Here is a 25,217-nt window from a genome sequence, read left to right as displayed (position 1 = left end):
TATTGGGAGCAATCAACGAGTCAGAAAACGTGGTCCAACGCCTCCCCGCCGATCCCTTCCTTATCCTGAAATCGGTACAGGCTTGAGACAGACCCAAGGAAATTAGTAAGGGCGACAAAAGATGCAAAAGGCAAAAACATGAAAGCAAAGCAAACATCGACAATGACATCACCCTTCCCGAAGCCAGAGCTCTAATAACCAAACAACCACATAGCCCAAGCCACGCTAACATCACAAAAAAACGAGGACAACGAAAGGGATACAATCATAGCCCAGCTACTGAAAGAGCTAGCAACTCTGAAAAAAGCACAGCTCAAAGCGCGGATGACAAAAAAGACCATGCAATCAATTTCCTCAAGCAACACTGTGCCAAGCAGGCCAAATAGTTGCAAGCGCCTTCACCGAGACAGCTAAACTCCGGCAAGCTAACACCGAGTTATACAAACATCAGCCTATCCACCCCTGTGAGCACATCAACGACACTCTTACGGCAACGAAAGCCAAAAAGTGCAAGTTTATCGAACCAATCTCCGTAGTCGGAACTTCTGGTGTTCCGTTCAGCCTACTGGAGCCTAGAAGATCCAATCGCCAAAAAGAAAAAGATTTCCGGAAAAGTGTCTTGGACAAACCCAGAAGCCCCAACTCCACAGCCACCTCCGATATAACCATGCTTACACCAAACAATAACCCCACAATGTCCTGGTCCCGCTCCAGCTCAACTGCATCACCAAACACCCAAAATTAGGTACCTTCATCGGACTCTGACAACCCATTCAACAACTCGCAATAAACATACCAACTCGCAAGCGCTCAACACAGCAACGAAAGAAAAAACCCTCTCGCGTCGATCCCGACCGGGGTTATTCCGGGCCCTCCCGATGCACTCCAGGCGGCTGTTGACGGCACCAAGAGCACACAAAGAACTCCACCTTTTGGATTCCACCCTGACCACAGCAACATCAACAGTTATTCCAGTCACCCAAGCCCTATAGCCGGATGCTCCTGGTAACCAGTACAGTTGCAATATGCGGAGCAGCGATACGAACGACTCGCAACGGAACAACTATACCTGTTCCACTAGCTCGTCAGCAGAATCCGTTTCCTCGGACTCACACGAGGTCAGCAATAACAAGTTCTACATACCGTTCCGATGAGTCCCTGACGGTTTCCGGGGAATCCGGGACGCCTCCGGGTAAGCTCCATCAATTGCGTTGCCCGTTCGGACCCATCTGTCGTATTCTTCCTTCCCACTCACACAACTAACCGCATCCACAACAAACATCACCGGTACCGAAGAACACATCAAACCCAAAACAGCCTGGAACACAACGTGTTGCCTCGACTCGGGAAGTGCCGGAGACACCCGATGAGTCCTCGATGGTTGCCGGCGCGGAAAACCGCAAAACCGCGGCGTTCTCGTCGCCACCTGTCCTACCGACTTCGACAAGGACCAAATGAAACGGACCCAGCAGCAAATCGGCGAGGAATTGTAGTCCCAAACGTAGCTCAGACCCATCACCCGAAGAAATAAACTTCAGTGGAACACCAATGGACTGAGAACAAACCTAGGTGACCTCTAACGCATGGTTGTTCGCTCAGCGCCCATCTGCCTCGCTATTCAAGAGATACACATAAAAGGCGATACGGATCCGTCACCGTGGGTCGGGTACCGTTATAATTGGGATTCAGCCGTCTGAGTTGGTGAAACTGAACGTTGACTTAATTTTGGTCGCCAGAAAGATCAACTTTCCTGTAAGATGCGCGGTGGCATCTGTATACATCCCTTTGGAAGTAAATGACGTCGGAAACAAACTGCAGACTTCGTTCCTGGTAATGGGTGACTTCAAAGCCGATTACAAAGCGTGGAGTTCAAAAAGGTGTTGCCATCGCAGTAACATTATCATCGACGCAGTATCCACTCCTGGGAGAACATCAACGACACTTACGGCAACGAAAGCCAAAAAGTGCAAGTTTATCGAACCAATCCCCGTAGTCGGAACTTCTGTTGTTCCGTTCAGCCTACCGGAGCCTAGAAGATCCAATCGCCAAAAAGAAAAAGAATCCCGGAAAAGTGTCTTGGACAAACCCAGAAGCCCCAACTCCACAGCCACCTCCGATATAACCATGCTTACACCAAACAATAACCCCACAATGTCCTGCTCCCGCTCCAGCTCAACTGCATTACCAAATACACAAAATTAGGTACCCTCACCGGACTCTGACAAACCATTCAACTTCTTGCAATAAACATAACAACTCGCAAGCGCTCAACACAGCCACAAAAGAAACAACCCTCCCGCGTCGATCCCGGCCGGGGACATTCCGGGCCGCAAAACCGAAAGACAGCGACGCGGTGACGCTAAACGACGGCAGTATAACCTTTCTTCAGGGCCGATCCACATACAGCTTAGCTCTAGGTCCATCGCCGGAGCCTGCGGATGGTCCGTCCTAGCCGATATTAGAAACAGCGATCGCTTCCCTATTGCGATCTCTCATGGTTGAATGCATTCATCAACGTCGCGACGTCGCCGTTCGAGCGGATTAGCCAACCTACAAAGACAATGTTTCCGACGCCCTCGATCGAGCTCGCAATTACTCGCCAGAAGAGCTCATAGAAGTCATGAACAAGACCATGCAAAATCATGCATCTCTAGAACTAGCGGAGCACCACCAAACCGGGCGGTCACTGGTGGAACCCAGGAATAGCGAATGCAATCAAAGGTCGACGAAAACCTCTTCGAGCTCTTAAAAATATCTCCCCCTGACCATCATGGATAGGACGAGAGATCAGCGGATTTTCGACATTTTACGAATTAGGCTAGGCAAGCCATCGCGAAAGCCAAGGAGGCCAGTTGGGCTACCTTCCTGGACGGGACTAGTTCCGACTCGTTGACTGCGGAACTGCGGAGAAGGGTAAATGCCCTAAGTAACAAAAGAAGACAAAACGGCTTTGCATTAATGTTCAACGGTACTACAACAGTGGAACCCTCCGAAACACCAAACAAAATCGGGAAACACTTCGTCTTGATCTCGGGGGACTCCTCTCTCCCACCCTCCTCTCTCAAAACGAAGAGGGTGAGTATAGCAAATGGCAATTCTGCCGGACTCGACGACGTTGGCTGTCCCCTGTTAAGGCATCTACCTCCGGTTGCCAAGCGCGCGCTACTAGACGGATTCAGCAAGATCTGGAGAGGCTAGCCTCTACCAGACAACTAGAGAACCAACCGTACTCATGATCCCCATCCCGAAGAAATGCGAGGGAACCGGAAGCCCGAATGACTTCCTACCCATCAGTCTCGTCCCCTGCATTGGGAAAACGACCGAAAAAATGGTGAACAGATGCCGGTTAACCCTCTTCGAGGAACAGGATCCTTTTGAGCGTCGGCATTTCGAAAGGGGTTCGGGACTTAGGCTCCCTCGGCGAAATTTTAAGCGACACCTTAGCCAATGGCCTACATGTGGATATCACCATGGCCTAAAACACGGTATGGCGCGAAGAAGTGCTTCGTCAGCTGCACTAAGGGGGAAACCTTGGCTGCTTCATAAAGCAGCACCTCAGTAACCGAAGCTTCAGGGTAGGTATTGGAGGAAACCAATCAGACCTATTTTGGGAGGCAAACGGGATTCTCCAAGGCTGGGCGCTGGCAGTCACACTATTCCTAGTAAGCATGAACTCCGTCCTCGCCGAAGGGCATATTCGTGTTCATCTAGGTGAAGACGTAACTTGCAACCATCGGGTAAACGACTAGCCGCACTGGACTGCAGGCTGCCGTAAATGCCGTTGGTCGGTGAACCAACTCGGTCGGTTTCAGCATCTCAGTCTCAAAATGCGCCATTTCGCACTGTTGCAATACTATTCCGGAAGGGGCCAAAAATCCTTCGCGTGACCGTCGACCGGAAGATGACCTTCCTTCTGCCCTCATCCACAGTCGTCTGTTCTACGTCCTTGAGATAATCAGTCGCAATTGGGAGGGTCTAGTCGACATCCTCACACCGATGTGTCACGGAGCAATCAGATCGGTCTGAAATCTGCTCTCCAGCACCCCCGTCGAATCTGCCTGCGTTGCAACCGACGTTTCCCTGCGGTTGAGCAGTCGCCGTTGCCATTCTAAGACGATGGAATGGATGCAGAACTGGCGCATATGATAGAATAGTGTGTAATCTTTCCGGTGTTCAATTTGTGCATTCGATTCGATTCGTACGGGAAGTTGAGATTGCATAAATTAAGGTACAATTAATTTACCGACGCACGTGAATCATCCTTTCCCGGTCAGTATAGCATGATAAAATTCTAACAGAATGCAATTGTCGTTAATGGCAAATCAATATCATTTGCTGGCGTTTAGACGAGTTCAAGTAGCTTGATTCCATGTTCCACGTGTTCTTTTCTTCTACTGCATTAGTCTGTCTTTGCTGTCCTTCTCAAGCATATCAAAAATAATATCGCTCAATTTGTTCTCTTCTCATTAATCTCTTTGAATTATTTATTCGGAATGATATGTTTCCTTTTAACACTATATCTTAAATTAGATCATACTAACACTCAATAACACAATTAATTGCATATTCGCTCATATACACTCACACTCTCTCCCATTACAAACGTACAATCGTTAGTAGTCTTCGCTATAACACAAACTTTCACTAATGCGTACAAGCAATTCGAATCAACCACACATACTTACACCCGCGATCTTGCCACCATTTAAGCACCCCGGAAATTAATCGAACGTTTTAGAACCTATTGATTTACAAACGTGGTCTCAAGCATTAACTCACCGCTCGCGCGATCATGAATTGGTCACGCCCGGAAGTATCTGCCCTAGGTCCTAGCAGCCTAGACTCATGCCTTCAGCTGGAACAATAAAAAAATGACGCTCATATTCACTAGACAACAAGTTCCATGACGACATGATCGGGAACTCTAGTGATATGGGGGAACTCTTTTCTAGTATCAGATTCTGAATCACGGTCCACGCGATCATTCAAGAATACATGCGAATATGCCAATGGCCACACAGTTATAAAATCAAATTTATCCACGCGAAGTTACATATACGCTATCAGACATGACAAACACGTTAACATACAAACGCTTGAACCTTTCGCGAGCATCCACGCACACGTGCGCCCGCAATCCTAAAACATGTAAACGGTCCGGTAATTAAGTGAACTTTTTAGCACCGGTAAATTTATAAATGCGATCTCAAGCGCGATCATAAAAGCGATCGATTCCTCCTACGATTATGAAATCTCCTCGTTCCCACATCTGATCCGTACACTCAATATTACGAAATTCCCACTGCAATAGGCTTTGCGAAGTGTTTTAATCGGTGACACTTACCGTCTCATCTGCCATTGTAGTAAGTGATTCTGACAGGGAGTCCTTCCGAGAATCAAGCTCTACAGCTCCAGTAGGACCCAACTAAAAAAATTACGAGTTGGGAAAAATTACTATTTTCCAATCGCTGGTACTGTAGGGGAATTATGGTTAAAACCGACACCTTAAGCATAACTCTTTTTTTTGGGTTACCACAAAATCAATAAAATTATAATTTGTACACAGAATTCTTCTTCGGAAAATTCTTAACAAGGCTTAATTTTGTCAGCGCTTCAAAAAATGAATTTCATTAAAAATTATTGATGAAAAACTTGGAAAACAAAGTGGCTTCTTTTAGGCACTGCGGGTAAAACCGACACCCCATAGGGGTAAAATCGACACCCCATTTAATTTATTTTCTCTACACTTTATTAAAATCTTTATCTTTACTAAAATGTGTTATACGCGTCATTAATAAAGTGAGAGTATGTGTGATGCAAAAATGTGCTTTTTGTAGCTTCATCATGTAGTGAGGAGAAGAGAGTTCGAAAGCGTAGTATTATAAACAAGAGTATTTTATATTATAGGATTATTTCTTGGTATTGATATTTCCAAGTAACCTTATGCACATCATTGCAACCGTCAGTGTCATTTTATTTCGTAAGAGAAGATTTGCAAGTGTTCTACATTTTGCTAATAGGATTCATTCATTTGTGAGTGACACACACTTCTTAGTAAAATTACCTGGTTCAGACTTTCATTTTACGGGACTCTGGTAATCCACGATCTACCGGGGTATACAAAAGATCATTATCATCACTGTGATAAAGTTCATCTATGAGAAACCAAGAGAACACTAGAAATTCGGTTTTATGAGCTTTTTGCAGAAATAGCAAAAACTTCAATAGAATAGATAAGAAAAAATTCAAGATTTTTAATTTTTAATGAGACTCATAGGAAATAAACACAATAAAAGTATTTCTGTGTATCTTTACTATTACTATAGTGTGCTAATAGTGTAATTGAAGTGTCACTAAAGATCACAGCCTTTTGTAATGAATCGCAAACAATTACAACCATGTTAACAGCGTGTCGGTTTTACCGCCCATATATGCATAAGAGTCCCATATTGAAAAACAGCAAGCCGAGAAAAACGCTGTTCAAGATTTACATTTTTCATTGAGCCTTATGGATGGGACAATCATGTTTTGGTATTTTTTTCGATATTTTCTGAACAAACCTGGTAATCTCATTTGTGCATTATGATTCTGTGGTGATACAGAATACAATCCAACATCTCATTTTCGACAAAAATCCATATGGGACTCTTACGCTTATATGGGCAGTTTATCCTAACAAAAGGGTGTCGGTTTTACCCCAACAGCGAACATTTTTTCTTAAAAGCAATAAAAAAAATATTGAATACCTCAAACTCGTCTTCAATACACCCAGTTAATCATAAGAAAGGCCGATAATAATAGATACTGAAAAAAGTGGTGATTTGAAAAGCTTTTGTTCGGTTAAAATCTTACAATCTATCAACAACATTTTACATCCAGTAGAGTATAAACGGTACCGTCGCATGTTTTGTTTATTTTTATGACATTCGACGTACTAACGTAAATCCAATTTGTGTTCAAATGCTCTACATAATCGTGCTAATAATAAAGTATTATTATGAAATTAACAAAATGTTGATTTCTAGGGAAAATTGTGGGGTGTCGGTTTTACCCACAGTGTCGGTTTTACCCATAATTCCCCTAATAACTAAATAAGATACAACAAATTGTCCATGACAAGAAACCTACCGCCAGAGAAATCCAATCAGAAAATGTAATGTCGCTGGAGTGATTTGTTTTTTAACAGCATTTATGAAACTATTTGATTTGAAATCACTTCTTATTATTATTATATTATATTAGCAAATATTATTATATATGGTTCGTAGGCATAAAACGTTCTTGTAATAATATCTTTTCGGAATGTGTTGCATAAACCGCTGGTGCTGTAGAACTATTTTCACAAACTTTTTTTGTAGAAGCTACGAAGTTTGATAAATTATTTTTATGTTTGAAATAGTGAAAAAGACATGAAATATTACAGGGATGTAGGAATTTATCAATATCTGTTCACATAAGTCATGCGAATGCGTTTTATTATATATAGATTGACTTTTTTATCATTTTCAGTTTTTTTATATATTTCGTCAGTTATTTTGTATTTTTCAAGACCTATGATTTGTTTTATATAGCAATTGAAGTATTACATCATCTGATGACCATTTGCGCAAAAAAAAAAATGTGAATAAATGCGCTATGTCAGAGAAAAATTTGACTGAAAATCAATTTTTCTCAACTAAAGAAAAAAAATGAGTAAAATCAAAAATGAACTGATTTTTTTACGGAACATCACGTTTGACTAGGGATTTGATCAGGAACACAAGTTGTGTCTCCGTTAAGCTAGCGTAAATCCGGCGCTATCGTAGTCCTGTCACTAAGTTAGTTTTGGAATCTGATGAGACAAAGTCGAAACGCGAATTCCATAACTAATTTTTTAAAATCTTAGAAAACATGAACGCTTAAGACGCTCTACATGATACGCCGTTGTCTCATATCCCCCTAGACATAAGACAAATGGATTTAGAGAAAAAAGCTGCGGTAAAAAGATTTAGATGTATGAATAATGAAAAACTGCAACTGCTTACCCACTGCGAATCTTCGTAAAGCCCTTATTCTAGTTGCATTACCTATTAGTTTTCAACAGTTTTCACCTTAACCTTTTTCACTTCCCTCTCCATTTCAGGTAAACAGTCTGAATTAATAAGCAGACGGTCTCAGGTGAACAGAAGAAAACGAAATTGTGTAGAATTTAGTGACGTCGTTTTTTTGATACCAGCGAGACGGAGAACCTCTACCGGCAGCAAGAGGAAGACCACGATCCGATCAGCGTCATTTAAGCTTCCCAAACAACCAACCGAACCGAGCAAACAAACTCACTCGGTTGTTTCAAGGATTGAACTGAATCATCATAGCTGTGTTTACCCACGAGAAACCACTGAGCAGAGTTGGAGAATATAGCGACGCCGTGCAGGTTCGTCTGGGAGTACTCTTCGTAGTAGCCGCTCCTTAGATTGTCGGAGGATAGACAATACGTCGCAATACTAAGAGTGCTCTGTTTTGTCCGAACGGTGGAATAAGTCACAAACGGCAAAGATTCTGTGTGATCTGTCATTCGGATCAAATCGTGTTAAGACTAGCAAGCGAGTATAACCAGAGCTAGAATCGAAATATTCTATTATTTGTGATATAGCATACATCATATTTTTTTTAAGAAATTGATTTTAATCTCGGTAAATCCAAGCAAATATATCGCAGGCGCAGTGCAGTGATTTTATCAGGAAAAAGCGACACAAGCAGCAAAGGAAACATCGTTTCGATAAGGAAAGCTGATACTACTACAAGTAACTGATCTACTACTACTACTACTTTTCGGTTGAAAGCGATTCGTACTAGCGCGCGAGCAAACTAGCTTTGCCGGCCAAATTCGCTAATCCATATTCCGAGTGCGGACATCGTTTAATGACCACCGTCATCATGCGTCAGAAAGATATCAGACCAGCGCCGGCCCGGATCGAATTCAAGGGCATGAAGTTCCTGATTACGGACCGACCCTCGGATCACAACATCCATGCCTACATTGCGGTAAGTGGCTGCGCTAGGCTTAATTATCGTTTCGGCAAAGCACAGATTATTTTCAACATACCGCGCGCGCACCCCGTCCATTATCTGGCATGTTATCTGTTGCATCAGCTAGGCAAAGAGATTTTCGTGCCGCAGCTTTAGTGATAAGATGATTGGGACAAGCAATATCAATGTTATTGGCGTGTGTAGCTTTCCAAAATTACACTGTCGTGTGTTTGTTGAAATGGGTTAAGCATTGTGCTAATATCGGGTAGCATATTGGATACGCTTGCTTAATCAAGGTGAATAATGTTTGTGTTCACATGAGTGCAGATAAATTTGCGTTTATTCAGTACTTTTGGCGGAAGACGGCGTCCACACATGACGTAGGCATTTTTCGCTTATCATGCTTATTTTAGTATATCATTTCAAAGTTCTATGCATCGCCCATCCAAAGTTTCACAAAAACCTCTTATCAATGTAGTGTAGTTATTCATACATTCATTAACGTTTTTGACACGATTTTCAGGAAAAGATCACTGTTGAGTGTAATTGTTTTGGCTTGTAAAATTAAAGCAGTTTCCAAAAGTGGTTCCAGGACTATTACGTAGAGGCAAACAGAAACGGAAATCCAAAATATGTTTTTTTTCTTTTTACATCTGGAAAATTTTGCAGAAAACATGAATACTATTCATGAGGTTTGGGTCAATTGGTATAGGGTCATTTGGCATAATGTCATTTAGCATAACGGTTATTTGGCATAACGGACATTTGCCATAACGGTTATTTGGCATAATTTCGAGAATTGATCATACAGCTGGCATGTAGCTTAAATGTTTGAGCATAAAGGCAACTACCTAAATATTTAAATGTTTATCAATAGAATAGAATTAATTAGATTATTCTTCTTTACCATTTAATAAACATTTACGCATAATATAGCTCGTATGTTTGAGTAATCCGGGCAAACGAGTGGATCACAAGATAGCTTGCCAAGGGCCACCGCTTCCAACGGAGGGTTGGCGGCTACCTAGCCCGGCGGATCCCCAGCGGATTTGCGCCACTTTGGATCCTTGGTCTCGGTTATGCGGCAAAGTCGCATTGCACTGGCTTCGCCCCAAATTCGAAAGAACAGCTCATGATATAAAGAAAGATAATAAGTATAATTTTAGTTATTGAAACGCTGTATGGAAAATCAAAACTCACTGGCGATCATAATAATAAAGGCCAAAACAAAACATACATCTAGTGGATCGCAGTTCTATACTATACTATGCTAAAACGTAAGTCATAACCAAGAACCCATAATTGCAAAAAAAGAACAGGCACAAAAGTTTCAAAAATGAAACTCAGAAGAAAATTGTAAAATATATTCACTCGAAATATAATCAATATCAGGTAATGAATAACACATTATCAATATTTCTTAGTGCAGATTTAACTTTATGGGTCATTTACCTGATAAACTACACATTCATCTGTTATGCCAAATGACCTTTAATAAGATCACTTAGCAAAATTATGCCAAATGTTCGTTATGCCAAATGTCCGTTATGCCAAATGTCCGTTATGCCAAATGTCCGTTATGCCAAATAATCTTTATGTCAAATATCCGTTATGCCAAATGATCTTCGGTGAGATCAATTCTCAAAATTATGCCAAATGACTATTATGCCAAATAACCGTTATGCCAAATGTCCATTATGCCAAATGACTTTATACCAAATGACTTTATGCCAAATGGACCGCTCCCCTATTCATGAACTTTTTCCTTCTCTTGCTTATCCCGTTTTTGAAAATATATTTTGAAAGCAGTAATTGTTTACCACTGAGATAGTTGAACAAAAAATGCATTAATCGAAATTATTTATATTTTACTTACCTATTTATATCCTTCGCTTTGCAGGAGCTCAAGAAACACAATGTGTCGGTGGTGGTACGCGTTTGCGAGCCCAGCTACAAGATCGAGGAACTCTCCAGCCAGGGCATCCAAGTGCGAGATCTTGCCTTCGAGGATGGAACCTTCCCTCCGCAGAACATTGTCGAGGAGTGGTTTGAAATTTTGAAGCAAAAGTAAGTAAAGTGCAGTGTTGGCTGTGTGTAGACATTGTAGCATAACATCTGTTTTCTGCTTGCTGTGTGTTTCTGTGTCATCTATGTTGCTAATTTGGAACGGTAATTGGCAGCTTCTTGTACAGATTGCAGGAAGATCCGGAGGCTTGCGTAGCGGTACACTGTGTGGCAGGCCTTGGCCGAGCACCGGTTCTGGTGGCACTGGCACTGATTGAACTAGGACTTAAGTACGAGGCAGCTGTGGAAATGATTAGGGAGTAAGTAATGCCCCAACTCCCGATTGGACTATTCGCTACTAACACTTTTTCTCTCTCATTACGATTTTAGTAAAAGGAGAGGTGCTATCAATGCCAAACAACTATCGTACTTAGAAAAGTATAAGCCCAAGTCACGACTAAAGCACAAAAATGGTCATAAGAATTCGTGCTGCGTGCAATAAAACTATCAAAAATCCCACCAGTTAAAGTGTTCATTTTAAACGAAATCTAAAAAGAGAAAGAAAGCCGACAGCAGAGAGCGTAGATCGCTGAGGGAATGGTACGAAGCGCTTGGTTTTCGTGAAGGTGCCAGACAGCGCGAATAAAAAAGACCATACGATTGTTTGAAACGACGAGCCAGAAGAAAGGTAGTGGCCACACTTTTCACCAATGTTTAAAACAGAAACAGAAGGGCGATGAAGCTAGATAATTGTAAAACAGGCAAACACACACAACATAGAAAGAGATAGACAGAGAGAGAGGCAGCAGAACTGTAAGGCAAATTATATATACACCTAATTAAACAAAAAGGATCTAACTAAATATTTGCATATATAACTAGAAAAAGGCAGATAAATAATACTATCCCAATATCGTATGAGTATATAAATTATTAAAAAAAATGCAAATACTTTTTTAACACAAACGAAACCAGCAGCTCATTTACTTTACGATGTTACGCGCGGGATGTTTTGTCGCGTACTGGGTCCTGTTTGTTCGCTGGGTTACTTACTTTTTATCTGCATTCGCGGCGTGAACAGACTAATAGTAACGACAATGTTTAGTTGAAATATTACAGAGCAAATAATAGATAATGCTTTTATACACACATACACACAGAAATAGCAAAAGCCAATAATAACCAGAACCGTTGATTTAACCAGCTGGCTAGATGGGACATACGTTCACTAGCCGAACAAAGCACCGAAAGCTTGTGCAATATTGTCACCACACAAGAGGTTTTGTTTTAATGTAATAGGAAAATCGTATCGGAACACAGTACCATAGTTGTTAGTTTTGTCAGATATCATGTTATTCGAAATACTGCAATAGCCAATCGTGCTGTGGGATAGTTGTTGTGGAGAATGGTGTATGTGCATGACGGGTTTGTTTTATGTTGGAGTAGTTCTTCTCCTTAGTGCACATTCCTTATACAGAAGCTTAACTCACGCTAACTCTCTATGAATAGGTATTTTAAATTTTCTATTTCTCGAATCGATATATGTTGGAAGTGAATGGATCACTATTGCCATCTAGTAAATTGTTAGCTATGCATAGTTTGACAGTTCTAGGTGCAAAGAATCGATCATTCAAATACGAGCTGCGGTTTATGCTTGAGAATTTTGGTTCATTACGTCTGCTTTCAGCAACAATTGTGGAAAATTAGGACGTCGGAAATGTTGATTACATATATTCGTCCAGTCATGAGGGGGGTACTCACAATGCCTAATATAGTAAAAAAAATCTGTTTTGAATAGTAAGAATGCATTCTATTTTATTATATTTCAAAGGATTCACTCCTTGGGTTGTGACCAATGGGGCGGAATAGCATTCGCGAATATCCCGAATAAAACGCAGTAATTGCTCTCTGCAAGAGCTAACCGGTGAATTTCTTCATCAAACTCTATATTTGAAATCAGGAGAAATGTTACGTTCGTTACGCATATGGTGATCTTCATCATATGATGATCTTAGGAATATCCGGAAGATTACAGATGCATCTTAATATCTGAAACATTATAGTCTTATCTACAGGCTACATACGCATCTAGTTCGAAGTTGTGCCTCTCACTCTCAAATTGAATTCTTTCATGTATTGCAAGAGCTAGGAGTTTGTCGATGTCAAAGATTCAGTTTGCAGAATTTCTCACTTGCAGAGAATCGCCCAGAGTGGTTTAGCAGAGCCCGCTATATGTGTACCTATTTGTTTCTCATCACATTACTCGCATTTAAGAACGACTAATAGCAGATCCTAATTGCCGAAAGAAGTTTGCTGGAAAGTTCTAACATACGCACAAAAAATTTGATATATTTAGGCTGAGCATATATATTCCTGCTATCCAGGTTCAGATGCATCAATAACCATAGGGATCTCGGCCGAATTTGTTGCGAATAATGTATTCAAAATCACATTAGAACTGATAAGCTATCATGGTGGTGGCCCACATGAGAGTCCAGAATTCGCTCTTCCTGGGACCAGGTCATGTGGACAGGCATCAATGATGTAGGCTCGGTTTAGTTTCCGTGTTTAACTTATCTGTCTATAATCGCAAGTTGTATATAGGAGATTCTGTATATCATGGGACAAATATGCGATTATGGGCAGTTCCTTAGTCTTCAGTTTCTACTGAAACTCGGAGTTGGAAACCCTATTAACTTATGCCATTCGCTCTTTATCCAACATGAAGCCAGCTCTAGACGAGTCAACTTCCTTAGCAGATGGTTCCCGTTATCTCGGAAAGCATACCTAAGGCTCGTCCATGCTTCTTTTGTCGTTTTAGCCTCTAAACCAGATAGTAGTTAAATGATTCAATGCTGAGGCAGATTGTTGCCAAAGTTCTAGCCAACGACTGTTTTTGGTCTGTGTATCTTCGGAAGGGTTGACATCATTTAGAGCGACCTATGTTTGTGTTTTTTTTGTGTGAGTCGATCAATTGTTACCGCTATAGTTCGCGAAACGTATCAGTGTCATTCAACAGATTTACATGCTATTGTTTAAATCTGTAGCAATCGAGTATTCGCAAAAAAATACCCTTTCCTAACAACGTTAAATCCGTTGATGGAAAGCGCATCCGTATATCCAGCGAGAGCAGTATCAATGTGGTTAAATTACTAAGGAAATTCGAAAGTGTTGCATTTGAAGATTTAATTAAGAACTCTTGATGGTAGATAGCGAGCATAGCGTGGTTGAATTGCCTTGCACGCTTTTCATCTGGGTTTTGTTCTCAACCCCGCTCACAAGTTTAGACAATCCAAAACATGGCGATCGATGCGAAACCCTCTATAATTGAAACAAAAAAAGTTGGAAGGTGCAGTAATCAGAATGATGGAGGGACGTTCACTTTCTTCAATAAGGATTAACTGAACTTTCCTCCAAATACCCCTAGTTTCTAATTTAGCATTGCACACTTAATTTTGTTCAACCAAATCTATGTTTTTTATAACTCTTACCGAGTGTTACACAGCCGAGCGACCAGTAAACAAAGCTTCTGCTGGGATTTCAGAACAAGTGACGTTTGTTACTAGCTTAGGCAGACTGCTTGCAGTGTCACTTCCTGATTGACCAAATGAGTGAATATGCACAATTAACCAAAAATGATGCATGAGAGGAGCAAATGGTCGGTGTTAAGTCAGACCGGACTAAGTGACATTGCATTGATTTCCAGAAAAACGAGTTTAAGGTTTTAATCGCAGCGTCCTTTACATTATAATTTAAAATTAATTGTTGCTATAATTCTTGCTTATATCAACATATTGCAAATCTGGTTAAAGTCGAATGTAGCTGAAGAAATTCTTTATCCAGTGCTCCGGTCTGACTTAACACCGAATAAATCATTCTCACTGTGCATGTTTCACTGACCCAATATTTTCATAAAAACGCTGGTCACGCCCAATGCTCTTATACCGGGGAAGGAAAGGAATGTTAGTTTGACACTCGCTGTTGATAGAGACCGAGACTACCTCTGCATATCCACGAGCAGTACGGGAAAGGATTTGTGTTAGTAGGGCGGGGGACAAATCAGGAGGTACGTCTTGATAGACATTATAATCTTAGCAATATGCATGAAAGTTGTTCGCGTTCAATTTCCGAGAATTTTAAACGAGCAACTTGAACTCAGGATATGCGGTCATTGAGAGTGTTACTTCTTATTTACACCTCAATGATCATTTCAGGATTTATTTAGTTTTCGTTAAGCTTGAGCGAAAAAATGTCTTGAAACATACTCAATCGATATTTTTTTCAAATATTTTTCACAAAAGGAAGCCTAGTAAAGGAATAAAATGAAAGTCGCGAAAAAAAATAATCGAGGGTAGTAAACAAACCGAAGCTACACCAGAAAAGTCCATTTTATTTGTGAAAAAAAATTGAAAAAAATTTGAGCGGCTCAAAATGAGCATTATTTGTATCGAAAGCTTTACTTTGCATGACGGATACATTAACAGTTGCACGGCCGCGTCATTTTTTCCCCTTCCCTGTCAACATACTATCCACAGATCTTCACTTATTCAGTTCCCAGCCGAAGCCAATCTGAATTACCCTCCAACCCCTACCGCTGTGAAAAAGTATGAACTGACAGCGGTTGGGACTAGAAACACTCTAGAAAGAGAACAGCGGAGACTCCTTTTTGAATCGATTTGATTCGCGTTTAGCTGTTAAAAAACGAATCCAATCGAACATTCATATCCTTATAACATTGGACGTGTTGCCATACAATGCCGGGGCATACGTAGCCAAAAATGCTGTTTTTCTCTCCGCAGTTCTCTTACTAGAGTTTTTCTAGTTGTGACCAGAACCCAACCCAAACCCGGATCCAAACAAAACCGGCATAAGGTGGCTCATACCGCGGTGGGTACCGCGGGGAAGTGAGGGATAAGAGTTCTGTATTAGATGTGAATGGCGACATAGTTTGGCCTAATGTTGCACAGTAATAGAGCTTTGCTAACCATTTTAGTGCAAGTGACATTTGTTTGGCTGCAACTCGGAAATATATTGTGGAAAATAAGTAAATTATTGTCACTTTACTGAGGTACCAGTTGAAAAATTTTACTGACTTTTGTGACTTTGGCAATACTCTGTTTATTTGATGATGAAAATCCGTTAACGAGCAACTGGCACCGTATCTACTCACGATAACAGCTTAGTTTAGAAAATGAACTCGAAGAAGCATGTTCATTCAGTAGGTATGCATTCGGTATAATGACCACTAAGTTGGCAATTCCGGGGAAGTCTATTGAGACAACTTTCAAATATGCTGACCCATACAAATGAGAAAAGATGAAGTTTACAGAACCTCTATTGTACGAAGGCAGGAAGCACAACGTAAAGCCCTATTCTCACAGTCACCTCCAGCGATGCCAGATTTACAGACATGTCTGTATTTTACAGTCTTTTGATGGTCTCCAATAGACGTAATCAGAAATCTACACACTTTTAAAAGAGCAACAGTGTTTAACAAAATCGCACTAGAATAATTTGATCCGAATACGAATGATTCCTTCACAATAGTTTACTAATTTCAAGTTGCTTTTAAAGTAATAATCTAGTGTAAATAGGATTTACACAAACATCTACAGACTTTTACAGACATTTTAATTATTCTTCTACAGACATTTCTCAAAAACATGCGGCATCGCTGGTCACCTCACCAAGTAACATTCACTAAATAACGTGACTGAGAAACCCTGCCATTGCGCGTGCAGACCTTCCACGGCGGACAAACATTTGTTTCTTTGCCAACTGCGTCTAGCGAGTCATTGCTGTCTCTCTCGTCGTAGACAATCATGGCGTCATGGTTTATGCTGTCTTGTATTTCGCAATCAGATGATCTTCCTTAAAAAGAGTTTAGTTAGTTGAACATAGAAGTTAGCGCAATCCAGCGTAGATACAGTGTGCGGTACACGAAGTGTAACCAATTAAAAAGGTCATGAATTTGGATTGGCATATTATTTTTATTTACTTCAAAAATACGGAATGTGTGAAAAATATTCAGAATCCATTCACTCGTAATGAAGTTCGGAACGTTAGGTTTCAGCCATTCTTGGTTCACTCGCGCTTTGTGAGGTGGTGTCGAGTCTCGTTGTAACGACCATGGTCTGCGACCGAAATGTTTGTCTGCCCGTGGCTTCAAAACAGCCTCCAGAACACATTCCCGATAACATGTCGCATTTACCAAAGAGAATAGGTAAAGAGACGAAGAGTGAAAATCAGTCAAAACGGCAACACTCCCTTTATGATGATTTTAACACTAGAATTTTGGCAACCGCTTCCACAGGCAGCACTTTAAATGACTCCTATTATATTTTGAAAACAAACCGTACGTCGATCGTTGGATTGGTTTATCAAAAGATGTCCATTTCGAAACAAAGAGATGAAATAATTATAAAGATTGTTTTTACTCATACATATACTCTAGGATGCACCTTACAATCACGATTGAACTAAATTCTGACGAAAACTCAAATTTCTTTTTTGATAGATGTACAATACTTATCTCCTCTAACTCAGGCATGAGTAATGTTTATTTACATTGCACGATTGGTCTGCTCAATAAGGTATTTTTGGCTTCACACTATTCGTCTCTTTCCCTATTCTCTTTGGCATTTACTTTGACGCCAGGTTCGATCAAATCGATTGGGCAGCGCCCATCTGCGGGTACAGTGGCCCAAATCATTATTTGTGGCGGGTGCTGCCTCCTGGTGGCCAACCGATGGCTTAAATTCTCGTATGAAGGGTCGGACAAGTAAATCCTATCGTTTGGAAAATTTACGAATTGCCCAATTCACGAAACAAAAATTTATATGCAAAATTCCCAAGTGGGAAAATTTTGGACAGGACCAATTTTTTTGTGCATACCTTACATAAAGTATGGTTTTTTGTTTTAGTGTTTCGGATTCTCCTCGTCAGTAACTAGCACCATCTGGGTGTCCAGTTAGACTATGTATCTGAACTAGTACCCAAATTTATAAGAAAGCACGATATTCGGAATTTGATTGTTTTCGGCCAATCTTCGACTCTCTCTCAAGTCTAGCTTGTTGCTGCTTCGGTATGGGATAATGGACCTTTTGGAACTTGTAAGGGGGAGCTTTAGCTGTTTTACCAGTATGCGTCGGATGCTGCAGTCGAATATTTTCAGTTCTTTAGCCATTTGATTGATAGTCAATAGTCGTGGATTTCGCTTAAGTCGATACTTCTTTTCGAACCATCTCGTTACGTTGCAAGTTTTTGATAACCACCTCCATGGCGTTTTGCGATGCTACCAATATTATTATAATGGGTTATGGTGCGAGAAAAAAAACTTTATTCACATTAAGGTGTTCGTGCTCACGAACAATCGCCGATTTTGATTTTTCAACTAAATATAAAGCAAACCTATTATTACGTTCGAATTCCATCACTGATCACTTTTTTTTGCATTCACTTTTGGAAAAATGCTTTTGTGCGCTTGTAAACAATTTTCTGAACTGCCATTCAGCCAATTTATTGGCAGCTGAGGCAGCTGATGCTAGTGCGACAGCTGCACGAACGGTCTGAAGTTGGTTACACTGTAATGTATCACAACTTCTAGTAGCATTGATATGCGCCTGCGTGATTCGCGCCAATAAAAATTTACTCGCTCTTATCGCTTGGCGTGTGCAGCGCCATCTGAATGACTGGCTAATTCATCGCTTTGGTTGATCGATGCTAGAGAAGATATACACTGAATCAATTAATCGACTAAGAACCGGGCGCTGGTGAGATTGTTTTATATTATTTTGCGACGCATACACTGCCGCTAGAAGCATAATTGTCCCATGTGTATAGGGATTCCCATAGAACATGGGACAGTTATGCTTCTAGCGGCAGTACATATAAATAATCAAAATATTTTACTTAAAATAAATGTGATTGCATTGCAAAATTGTCTTTTTTATTCTGAAAGTGTGAATATATTGCACGTACCCAAATGTCATGAATGTATTCGTGTGGGTGTTATTATACACGAAGGCCCTCTTAGAATGTACGTGTAATGCATTCTTTAGATGGGTCGCGTTGGATGCATAATAGAGCTATCACTTTTCACCTACAGGATTAAAATTTTGCATTCTTCGTGTATTCGTATATTCGTACAAAACAGCCCCATTGACACTCGAGTTGATCGTAACGTCACGGTAATTTTTTTATGCTTTGTTGCAAGAACTTACCGTACTATTCACTAAAAAGCCGTACTGTATCAAGAGGTCGTCTTAAGTTTATTCGGTACATGCCTGTTTATCCTTCTCAGGACACGAAGATTCGTCAGGTTTCCTCAGTTTGGACGATCCACCTAGAACCTTGCTTCGGATACCACTACCTCTTGCATCAGTCTCGAGAATCGTTTTACCGCGGTGCTCTAACATACTAGTATAACGCATCTATTGGCTCACAGTCAGGGTAATCAGAAGTCGGTTTGTCATTGACCATGGTCAATGACAAACCGGACGGGCCATAGGCATTTCAAAAGTGCCCCGCGCAAAATGACGATTGCTTTGAAATGGAGCGATCACTTCTGCCAACCTACGGCAGATTGCTCTGCCGTGTTTTTCATTCTTACTGGTCAGTAGGATTATTACACTACTCCTGCAACAGAGATTCAAGTTCCGCAACGGAAGGTAGAACCAAGGCTTTTTCTTTTTGCTAGCTCCTTGAGGAACATGCAGTTTATCCTGAATTGTCATGATTTTTTTTAAAAAGTTCATTAGCGGGCTTCTTGAATCACTCCAGCGAATCTTCGAGCTATCGCTCCCTTCCTGCTAGGAAACAAATCGTACATTAATAATTATTGGGGAATCTCGCGTTTGAGTGTCGTATCAAAACTATTCGAGCAGGTTGTTTTAAACCGTTTTTTCCTTCATTGCAAACACTATATTGTAGACGACCAACAAGCTTTCATACCTAAACGATCGACAACAACGACCAAACTGATCTCATTCACAACTAATTTAATCGATGGATTCGCTGGCGGACTGCAAACCGATGTTATTAACATGGATCTATCTACGGCGTACGAAAAAATCAACCATTGATATCACAATAGAGAAGGTGGACAAATTTGGTATTCATGGACAACTTCTGCGCTGGTTTAGCTCTTACCTCGATAGAAGGCAACTCTAAATCAACATTAAAGATTATCTATCTGTACCATTTCTTGCTACATTCGGCATCCCGCAAGGAAGCCATCTCGGAATAATACTGCCTCCTCTACTTTAATGACGTTAATACCAAAACACAAGGATCTTTGTTTCATCGACAAGAATTTTTTTCGTTAAATATAGGTACAACCGATGCCGAGTTTCTTCAGAGTGAACTGGACAGCTTTAGTAGGTGATGTGATATAGAGCTTAGAAAAATTGACATCCCCGCGTTAGCTTGAAAGAGAAATGAAATTCAATTCATGCTCGCTGCGATGAATGAAATGTTTGGTTTGTTTTCCTCGTCATTCACGTTCGCATATGTTCGGTACAAAAAGCAAACTGAATCTTGTTTCTATGCTAGCTTTGAGAGAGATTAGCGAATAGCTCGATATTCGAAGACTCCACGGAAGGATTGCTCGCGACTCTTGTTCACCGCGGACTTACTGTCTGCAAGTGTGCATTTAGCATCCCCTATTTTATCAGCTTCATATGAAAATCCGTTTGATGAGTTCTAACAGACGAACCAAGTCAAATGTGAATAAATCCTTCCTCGGGTATATTTTTCTTATCTTGTGTAATGCAAATAAAAATATCATTTTTCTTTAATTTTGCAACTGGAAAACCCCCTTAGCGAAATTTATGAATAGTCTGAAACGGCCATGAGACTATGTCAAGGGACTAAAAAAGAACATTATTTGACAGCCTAAAATACACTCATAAAGAGTTCTGCCTCTGGGGGTAGATAACTCTGGAAATGTGCATCAACTTTGAAAAAATGCATTTAATGTTTATTTTTGGATCAACTTTACACTCCCTCGCAGACAAGTCTGTTCAACAAATGCCTTACGCCGATCCACTTCGTTCGATGTTTTGCTGGATGTAGAGCAAGTTTCTTGCAGGGATTTGACGTCTTACACGCAACGCAAAACACCTTCTAAATTTCTATTTTGATGGCAGGACAATACATGTTACATCACAAGTGATCTGCCCCTAGTATGAAACTATTTATTTTCACCCTTATTCTTGTTTACGACAAATGTGAGATTCGCTCGAAAGCGATTCGAACGAATAGTAAGCCCATTTGATTTTGCTGTCGTAAACGAGAATACAAACCACTTTCGAACGAATCTCGCATTCGTCGTAAACAAGAATAAGGGTGTTTACCTCGGATCATATTTCTTTGATTTAAAATCCGTCAATTAACGAACACAATTCTCCACCAACAACTAACCACACACTTCGTAATCAATTTAAATTAATTTGAAATAGCTACCTAAACGCAATAATTCGCATTCAACCCCTCTCAGTTAACTATAACATGAACTCGTGTTCATTAAACAGAAACCAAATATCGCTGTAAGCTTCGCACTTAAAACCTACCAATAGATCAAACAACTTTCCACTATAGCAATCGCTTCTGTTAACGTCCGCAATGCAACACCCACTATTTATTTAGTAGAATTTTTGTTCCAGTATCCCAACGAAAGCAGTTCTAAAGTTTGCGACAAAACGTCCCGAAATAGTCCGATACCGAACCGAATTATGAAATACCGAGCGATCCTTCCTTGATTGAAGCGCCTATGTTTCTATGATTTTTACTATAATTTACGGTTAGTCAAATCAAACGCAGACACTGGAAACTTTTGGAAAACAAATATGCTTAGGCAACATAAAGCCGAAATTTTGGTTATCTCTTTAAGCAGACAAACCGAATACACAACAAACCGAAACATGAACGAAGGCACATTAATATATCAAAAAATAAAGTAACTTTATAATAGTAGGAATGCTGACGAAACTAAAAATGCTCTAATAAGAAAGGTAGGACAGGGCAAGGATCCATACACTAGTCTTGCGCGATAACCATTGTACTAAATTTTACCAAAAAAAAAGTAACACTCACATTCATTCTGAACACACACACACACAAAACACCGCTGTGAAAAAGGAAGCACTTACTACTTCTGATTTTGTCGCTTTATTCCACGAGTCAATCTCAGTTGAGAAAATGATGGAAACTAATTTTTGATACATGTGTTTAGAACAGGTTTAGAACATGCTTAGTTAAGAGAATGCTAAGTCCTATTTTATCTCATTGGAAACATGTAATAGTAAATGATATGAAAGTGAAAAAAAACATACACACCCAGAGAAATATATTTAAACTTTACAAATAAAAGAATACTGCAAGTGGCTGTCGAGCGCGCTTACATTGGACATAATTAAACAATGTAACATAGCCACGAGCAAACACAGACCATAACTATCTTGTTGCCGGAAAAGAAAACCGGTTTCCCGAATATCAATGTCAACTCAATCAGCAATAATGGAAAATAAATAAATCTATTTAAAGCAGTCAAGTGCGAAAACATCTCGTCTGCCCATTCAGCGATCTTAAAGTGACTCTTATACATTGTTCCTTTATGGGAAAATAAATCTTTTAAAATGGTTAATGCTATCTAAAATATCAAAGGTATTGTTGCTTTCACGCGCCAAAAACGATACACCAACTTGGCCTTCCGGCCGATAACTGACGCTAAGAAGCTAACCTGTCTAACATTATTTGGGTAACCAGAAGCAATATAACAAAATTAGCAAAACGGGAAATTTCCAGCACTTGACGCCTACTTTGATTACACTGTGGGCACCAACCTGCACACGAGTCTAGATCATGTTTTAGGTACTACAAAAAATCTTGCCTCTGCTCTTGAGCACTTGTTTCTTTTGGAGATATACAATTATCGGATTAGTTTACTGTTTACAAGAAGTCCGTGATAAATAAAAAAAAAAATAAAAAAATGCAAAATTGCTTTGAAAAGCCAAGTGGTGACTTCTCTCGTACCGGTTCTGGACTAGCTTCTAATCTCGAAACTTTGTCGTAAAAACGAACACTTTTTCTGTCCCCATCATCAGCATCATTAGCGAACATTATTCTCTTTCCAATCATTTCCTTACCGTCACGTTTAAGGCAAACTTTCTTTACTTTTTCATCCCTTAAATTATAACAATGGAACTTGTCTTTGTGACCAACAGGTACTTAAACCAGTCGTCACATACATATTTTACAATGTATCGTCAAAAAAAACATAAAAATAAAACATCAAAGCTGTGAACTGTTTTAGACCACGAGGTAGGCACCTACAATAAAGATGAACCATCACAAACGACGAAATATTTTACTACTTCGTTTGGCGTCCCATTTGAGGATTGTTAAATTCTCGGATGACGATACCAACTGCTAAGAGATAGGCACTTCAGTTTTCGAAAAAACAGAACAATTTGTTAACCGTTTGATAAGTATGGAGTTACTTTTCAAAAGAATATCGGTCATTGAGAGTATAGAAATCATTCACACTACATACAACTGGGTAAAACATATACTTAATAAAGTAAGTAATGAAATGAGGTAAACATATAAAAAAGCAAAGTATGCAGAAGTGAAACAATATTATACTGAAATAGATATTGTAATTTTATGAAAAAAATAATAAAGACGTTGTCTTAATTGTGTCTCATTTCTAATATCACCGGGTTTCATTTCGAAGTGAAACGTCCCTTAATTTGTGTTAAAATCTGTGAGATGACAGTCGTTTGACATAATGGTAATTTGACAAAATTGTCATGAATGTAATCAAGTTTTTACATTATTTGTGAAGCTATTATATTTCGCGTGAAGTTACACATAATCATATTTGCGTTTTGTCGACTAGGGGTACTCTGTGTGAGGGGCCCACAAATATTGTCGTCATAATAATCTTCATTTAGTATAATTTCCTCCCCTAGGTTGATGGGTTTGACTATATTGCAAACATCATCAATCTTAATTCGCGCATCTGTTTTAAAGAGTCTCTGACAGACAATTGCTTTGAGATAGTTATTGCATTACGCCTCAATAGTAGTGCATCGAGGTGATCGAGAGGGTTTAGGACCTTTTCATGTTTTGTGTTTTTTCATACTCTGCACCTGCCCAAGCTAACGATCAACCACATATCTGTGCGCGCTGGCGTGGCCGACTGGCGGGTCGACGAAGATTGGCTTTTGCTGCGGGCCGAGTTTGCAGACATTGTTCCACAGCTCAGTGGGGGTCATTGTGTGTCGATTTATCGTCGACTTAATCGTCGTGCACAGGATGATTAAATATATGTCAAAGTAGAAGCCTTTTAGTGTTAGTGTAGTGATAATTGTAGTTTTTAGTACCAATACTTCATACACAGACTTGCGGAGACAAAACAGTAAAACTAGCAACCATGAATGTAAACTGGCATCACGGAAGCTCAAATAAACTTTGCATGGGCTTCCTCTTGTACTTCCTCTCTCAAAACCCTTATGCTCGTTTGCGAATAAAGGCGCTATAACCTAGGCTCATTAGCCAGGACAGGGCTAAATACTTCTGTCCAATCCCAGGAACCTAGGACTAAAGGAACGACATTAACCGTCTTAGCCAAGTCACTCCCAACGATATCAAATCCCCACCAAATTGAAACGGTTGGTGCGGTTGTCCACGTTTCTTCCTTATTTAAGGTTTGAAATAGTTCGTTGATTAAATTCTTTATTAAATGAATAATTTAATAATCGTATAATTTTGAATTATCTTCACTTTGTACGCTGCACAGTTGGCTTGGCCGCTTTAATGTTTGTGTCACATACCATATGTACCACAAATATTAATATTGACAGGCAAAATTATAGGCCAACGTCTGCAATTTTCCAGGATCCCTACGTGTATTAGATGTGTATGTGTAGACTAGACTAGACTAGATTGGACGGTGCGGCGTCTCACCCGCACATGCAACATCTCTCCCGCAATAACCTTTTTTAAAATGTTCGTGGCAATTTCATGAATTTCCCAGTTTTTTAGAAACTTGTCGCAATTGATAGAAATGATTTCATCAAATATTGAATGGTTTACTTTGATGCAGGATCGATTTTTAGAAATGTGCGGCATCGCTCCCCAAATATGCGAATGGCTACATGGTTATAAAATCGAATTTATGCACGCAAGATTACATACACGCT

At 40.1% G+C, this 25,217-nt stretch overlaps 1 protein-coding gene across 4 annotated transcripts in view; it reads left to right on the top strand.

Moving 5' to 3' along the window:
- LOC131681615 (PRL-1 phosphatase) overlaps positions 1 to 23,723 on the top strand; it is a 199,398-nt gene extending 175,675 nt beyond the window's left edge. For 3 of the 4 annotated variants that reach the window (XM_058962514.1, XM_058962515.1, XM_058962513.1), the window contains 4 exons: positions 8,123 to 9,021; positions 10,907 to 11,073; positions 11,187 to 11,330; positions 11,401 to 23,723. In XM_058962514.1, the coding sequence (XP_058818497.1) occupies positions 8,899 to 9,021; positions 10,907 to 11,073; positions 11,187 to 11,330; positions 11,401 to 11,512 (546 nt within the window). In that variant the 5' untranslated portion in view covers positions 8,123 to 8,898 and the 3' untranslated portion in view covers positions 11,513 to 23,723. The remainder of the gene's footprint in view (positions 1 to 8,122; positions 9,022 to 10,906; positions 11,074 to 11,186; positions 11,331 to 11,400) is intronic. The other variant, XM_058962517.1, reaches the window with a different exon arrangement.
- The last annotated feature ends 1,494 nt before the right edge of the window (positions 23,724 to 25,217 follow it).

This window comes from Topomyia yanbarensis, chromosome 2 (genome assembly GCF_030247195.1).
Source record: "Topomyia yanbarensis strain Yona2022 chromosome 2, ASM3024719v1, whole genome shotgun sequence".
Lineage (NCBI taxonomy): Eukaryota > Metazoa > Arthropoda > Insecta > Diptera > Culicidae > Topomyia > Topomyia yanbarensis.
The sequence above is the reverse complement of the archived record's forward strand: the minus strand, read 5'-3'. Positions and strand labels throughout refer to the sequence as shown.